Here is a 6,313-nt window from a genome sequence, read left to right on the forward strand (position 1 = left end):
GATTGCCATAGCAAATATTAATGTTTGCCAGAATACCACGTGAAGCTTTTATGTAGACACCATATCTAGAAGCATGCAGCTTGTCCAATCTACCAGAATATAAAATGTTGAAGATTATATGTTTCTAAAGCTTGTTTTGTTGCTTTTGGCTTGAAACAGCTATTTGATAAAGTTGCAGAGCATTAGCATATGAAGTGACCTTTTAGAAATGATACGGCAAAGTTACATGGCGCTTACTCAACGTTAATATATATGTATACTTTGTAGGGTCCTACTTTGTATAACTTCTTGCATATCACATGGATATCAGCCTACGTGTCACTCTTGCGTAGTCCTGTTAAAAAAACTTGGTGTACGGATTGAGGTTTACAATAATGGCCCATACCTGAAGAGGTGATTTAATTAAATTTAAAGGCTAGTGATTTGAAAAAAAAAATGTTAAATTCCAAACACTTTTTACAATAACTTTTTCGGAAAAATAATTTTTGTGCACAAAAATTAAAAATATTTTTTTTATACTATATTTTAGGGTAAAGTTCATTTAACTCCCTCAAACTACCACGCCAATGACAATCTACTCATCAAACTATCAATTGCGACAATTTACCTACTAAACTACCAAAACAATGACAATATACTCCTAATTTTAACAAATTGACGAAATTACCCTCACTAAAATAAAAACAAAAGTACTAAAATCTATTTATTTTTTCAAAATTCTAAGAGTATTTTTGTTTTATTAAAAATTCTATAGGGGTAATTTCGTCATTTTGCTAATATGGGGGGTGCAGTGAAGAACATTAATAAGTAGCGGATAAATACTTTTAGATCTTGATTCTATCAATGATTTAAGAAATATTCTTGACAAAAGCTAAATATTCTCTAGGTTTTGAAGTAAAGAAAGAAGAAGGCTCAACTTTGAGGTTTCTTTTTCAACAAAATCAATAATCAACATAAACTGATTTTCTGTGGAGGCTATAAGCATATATTTATAGCCCAAAACCCTAGACCTAATAAAATATGACATAAATAACCCCAAAAGCTAGTAAAATAACAAAATAAAGACTCCTGAAACTCTAACTCTAATAAAACAATAACATAAAGTCGGCCAGAAAATAATAAAATGCGGAAAAATAACATAAGCCTCCTGTGTGAGCTCGAGCGCAGTTACAAGTGCGATCAAGCGCAGGTGGGCACTCGATCACAAGATCGAGCGCAGTACCAAGGGGTGTGCGAACGGGATCTGATCTACATCATGCTCCCCATGTTGGAGAGAATTCGTCCTCAAATTCAGCCGGTTCTTTCCACGGTCCTTCGGATGCACAGTCAACTCATTCCACTCGCCCTTCTTCAAGATCAAGACAAGACAACACCCCAAAATAAACGTGACGCTTCTTATCATCGAAATACCTTGATAATTGTTATGAAAGCCCCATACATCATTTGGCAATACTTCAGATTTGTCATTCTTCGTTCGTTCCTTCTCCCTTCCACGTGCCATAAAGATATTCAAGAATGGATTAGTCGTAGTTGCCCTTGTGAAAAAATAATTCTCTTCAACCGCATAGAACTCACCACAATCATTATTAGGAGAATTTAAAATACTTTCAATCCTAAGGAAATCATCATAATCAACCCCTTCATCATTATAATTAGGTACTTCACCTGAAAAGTCTTCATCAACCTCTTTATAATTGGCGATGTTACCCGTGGGCTCTTCCTCTTCCAATTGATCATCTCCGAGGTAGAGGCCGCCAAACATGGGAGAAAACTCATCCTCTTCATACTCGTCCTCTAGGTCGGATGCCAAAGGTCCTTCAATCGACTCTTTTGACATCGTCATCATAGGTTCGTGGGGAATCCCAGTCCACAAATCCTTGCAAAGGATCTACTACATCTTCATGTCTAAACTTTTCATCAATGAATTCAAATTTCTGAAACTCTTCATCCACAGATTCTGTTTCCTCCTCGACAGAATATGGATTTGGTTTATGGATTTGTGGTTGGCAAGTAGGAGTCCAATTGGCCTGTCGTGGACTCTTCGCCTCACTCTATGTTTCCCTAAATACCTTTTTTTTATAGGAATTTTATATTTTCTTTGTCACAGCCATAGACCCTTGTCTCCAATTTTGTGATTTCTGGCCCATGGTATAACTATGGGGCAAGAAAGCGACTCGCTTATATTTCAATAGTTTTTCCCAACTATTAATCTTCAATTTGCCTTGCCTCATCCTAGTTTTCTTTATTTGGTGCCACTCTTCCTCGGAATGTGTGTACCACCAAAGAGACTCGTTGTCCATCGGGCACCTCGTTGAATTCAGAAACATCTTCAACAAGCAACACCCAATTCAGAAATTCGTCGGGTTCTAGATCCTCATCGAATTTCGGAATATTGAGTTCGAATCTACTCACCCACCAATTGGCATTATCTTGCGCAAGGTGTTGACGTCTGTGCGTTTGGCACTCCGCAAACGGGTTTCTAGATCCATTCTCATGTTGACCACACAAGTTGGATAATTGGGTAGTGAGGTCTTCAATTTGATCCCTCATAGCTCTGAATCGATCCCCCGTGTGTTGCTAATGTTCAGTGATAGATTTGCCTTCCACCTCCACGAATTGCGGTCTTCGTTGGCGACGACAACCGTTCGGCCCACCACTCATGTGCCGCAAACGAATTGCCGGTTACTCCTTACATGCTGTCTTCGTGTGCACATGCACCTCGTTCATGTCTACAAAGCGATTGCTCCTCCCCATTCATGGAAAGTAATTGAGCTCTGATACCAACTGATGTAGTGTGACTTAATGGGCTGTAACGAAGAACATCAATAAGCAATGGATAAATACTTTTAGATATTGATTCTAGCAATGATCTAAGAAATCTTCTTGACAAAAGTTAGATAATTTCTAGGTTTTGAAGGAAAATAAAGAAGAACGCTCAACTACAAGGTTTCTTATTCAACAAAATCAATAATCAATATAAACTGATTTTCTATGGAGACTATAAGCATATATTTATAGCCCAAAACCCTAAACCTAGTAAAATATGACATAAATATCCCCAAAACCCTAAACCTAATAAAATAATGAAATAAAGACTCCTAAAATCCTAACCCTAATAAAACAACAACATAAAGTCGGCTAGAAAATAATAAAATGCGGAAAATTAACAAAAGCCTCCCGTGTGCGCTGGAGCGCAGTTACAGGTGGATCAAGCACAGGTGGGTGCTCGATCGTGCGCTCGATCGCAAGATCGAGCGTAGTACCAAGGGGTGTGCGAACGGGATCTGATCTGCATCAATTATCATTGTTTTCGTAGTTTAAGGGGTAAATTGTTGTAATTGATAATTTTTTTTTTTTTTTTGGGGGGGGGATAGATTGTCATTGGGGTGGTAGTTTTAGAGGGTTAAATGGATTTTACCCTATATTTTATTTAATTATATTAACCTATAAAAATCAATTTTTAACTTAGGCTCTGCGGGTCCCAGAGGAGTCTCAACGGTCCTGGTAGGTCCCGATGTTGTCTCAGTGAGATCGATCTGGTGGGATCCCGATGGATCCCCGGCAAGGTTCTAGTGAAGGCCTAATGCTGTTCTAATAGTGGTATGGTGATTTGAGAATCAGAAGCTCAAACTCGAAAAGCAATTTACGTTTTTAAAAAATAAAAACCATTTTACAAAAAAAAAAAAAAAAAAAATCATCATTTTACATTGAAACAAATGAGCCCCTAACAAATAAACGTATGATTACTTTATGCAAGGCACACTTCTAAAATTTAAGAAATGCTAGGTGTCCTCCTAGTCTTAGGTGAATATTATTTTCTTAAAAAAAAAAAAACAGTAAACTTTATTTCTCTCACTTAATTTTAGAAAATAACATTTACCTAAGATCAGGAAAGCACCTAAAGAGCACTTAGCATTTCCCCTAAAATTTTACCTATGCGAGGTACACTTCCTTTATGAACTACTGTCAATGGCAGCCCCAAACAAATAAACGTATGATTCCCATGGTAACTCTGAGCAAAGGAATGAAAAACGCAATGGTCCAAAATACTACATGAGAGCCAATGAATGTACGAGCAACTTAGCTACTCTGCCAGAATTGATATCAAATGTTTGGGCCACTATTCAAGATAACTTGCATTGGTATCAAGCATTATTATCATGTATCTCTAAAGTACTACTAGTTGATTCTGTATATGTGGTATCCGGTTTACTAGAAGAACTAGGTTTGCTAGGAAGGCCTCTTCGTTGAACAAATGCGGGTTGTTTTGGAGTTGGAAATGTTGCACCTTCACCGTCAAGCATTGTAACAACATTTGACATGGTTGGGCGGTCATTTAAATCTTCTTGTACGCATAAGAGTCCAATATTTACGCATTTCACAAATTGATCTACATTGCAAACTTCATGTAGAGTCGGGTCCATTAAATCCAACACCTTGTTTTCAACCCACAATCTCCACGCCTGTGACAATTTTAAAATTAGAATTTTATAGAGTGTAAAACAACCAAACGAAATTAATGACTACAAAAAAAATTAAACACACTTACATAGCCTACAAGGCTCATGGCTAGTTCTGACTCGTAAAATCCTGTATTCTTTTTTCCACTTATAATCTCAAGTAGGACTACACCAAAGCTAAAAACGTCGGATTTAACTGAGAAAAGTCCATCTAATGCATACTCCGGAGACATGTACCCACTGCATGCCAACATTCATTAGTCGATAAGGTAAGCACTTGTATATTCTTTGAGTAAATAGAGTTGGGGGATTGAAAATTGTGCTTACTAAGTTCCAACTACTGTCGTTGTGTTTGCCCCAGTTTCTTTGCCTCCCACAATCCTTGCCAAGCCAAAGTCAGATATCTTGGGGTTCATCTCCTCGTCTAAAAGAATGTTGCTGGTTTTCAAATCTCTATGGATGATCCTCAATCTAGAGTCATGGTGAAGATAAAGAAGCCCACGAGCTATTCCCAAAATGATGTTGACGCGCATCTCCCAATCCAAACTAGTGCTTAGCCTTTGATCTTGCAAGTTTTAGTAACATTAACATTACTCAAACAAAATACTTATAATCTATCAGCACAACAAGGAATTAGGAATTTAGTTTAGAAACCAACCAAATATAAATGAGTCTAAGCTTTTATTGGGCATGTACTCATAAAGTAAAATCTTTTCGTCTCCTTTTATGCAATATCCCCGAAGTCTAACAAGATTTCTGTGTTGAAGTTTTGCAATCAACACCACCTCATTTTTAAATTCTTGTAAGCCTTGTCTTGAGACACTCGAGAGCCTCTTTACAGCTATTTCTTGACCTCCTAAAAATATTCCCTGAGACACCATATTCACAAGGTTACCAATAACTAGAAACTAGTTTACATGAACATTAACACCAATTAATGTTGCAGAAATGACCTTGTAAACAGGCCCATAGCCCCCTTGTCCAAGCTTGTTTGCATCTGAGAAGTTATCCGTAGCTACTAGAATGCTTTCGAAATCAAAAAATGGCACATCTATGCCTTTCTCATCTTCTCCTCTAAACTCAACAGAGCCTATCAAGTCTTTGAGATGTCTTTCACTGTTTAATGTGCGAAGTACTCGATTTCTTTCATCACTTCTTCTGTTTTCTGAGTTAATAAGGCAACCATATTTATATGACTTACACTTTCATGATAATTAATTACATGAGACTGCTAATAAATGGCCTTATTTTGATTCAAATGAAAATAGTACAAATTGTGCATGGTAGGGTGCATTTTGCAAAGCGGTTACCTTCTCTCTTGGCGATCTTTCTTCTCCAAAAATATATACAAACAATTCCACTTGTGAGCACAAAAACTACTATTAGAGGTATCATAATGATCAGAGTGAACGACATCTTGTTTTTTGAATAATCTTTTGGAAGCTGAGGAAAATCACCGTCTACAAGAAAGAAATAAGACTACTCTCACATAAATATTTAAAATCTGAAAACAACTATTCTTTTTTGATAGTGAACAAGCTCCAACAAATATACTGCTTAGATTCATCCTCGCAATTATAATGTCTAGTGTTAGTACTCGCAGGGTAAGCATGATCATATTGCTAAAGAGGATTTGAAAGTTCTCCCAAAAACCTCCCATTTTTTAATGTACAATTAGAAGTGATTATACATAAAGAAAAAAGAAAACTTTTTGAAAGCTGCACAATCCTCAGTTGAACAGGACAAAAGATTCCTAACACTGATGAAATGCAATGGAGAAGTCTGAAAGAGCTAGCTTGGGGTTTGATTCTCACAAATGATTTAAAAAAGACAAATATATATATATATATATA

General features: G+C 36.7%; 1 protein-coding gene across 1 annotated transcript; it reads right to left on the reverse strand.

Annotated features, from left to right (window-relative positions):
• Nucleotides 1-4,095: 4,095 nt before the first annotated feature.
• LOC132181675 (G-type lectin S-receptor-like serine/threonine-protein kinase At4g03230) lies at nt 4,096-5,876 on the reverse strand. Its single transcript, XM_059594914.1, has 6 exons — nt 5,814-5,876; nt 5,414-5,662; nt 5,119-5,329; nt 4,788-5,025; nt 4,550-4,700; nt 4,096-4,463 (listed from the first exon to the last, which is right to left on the reverse strand). Exons 1-6 carry the CDS (start codon nt 5,874-5,876, stop codon nt 4,146-4,148), a joined length of 1,230 nt encoding a protein of 409 aa, XP_059450897.1. The 3' UTR covers nt 4,096-4,145.
• Nucleotides 5,877-6,313: the final 437 nt, after the last annotated feature.

The sequence above is a fragment of the Corylus avellana genome, chromosome ca5 (assembly GCF_901000735.1).
Source record: "Corylus avellana chromosome ca5, CavTom2PMs-1.0".
NCBI classification, from domain to species: Eukaryota; Viridiplantae; Streptophyta; class Magnoliopsida; order Fagales; family Betulaceae; genus Corylus; species Corylus avellana.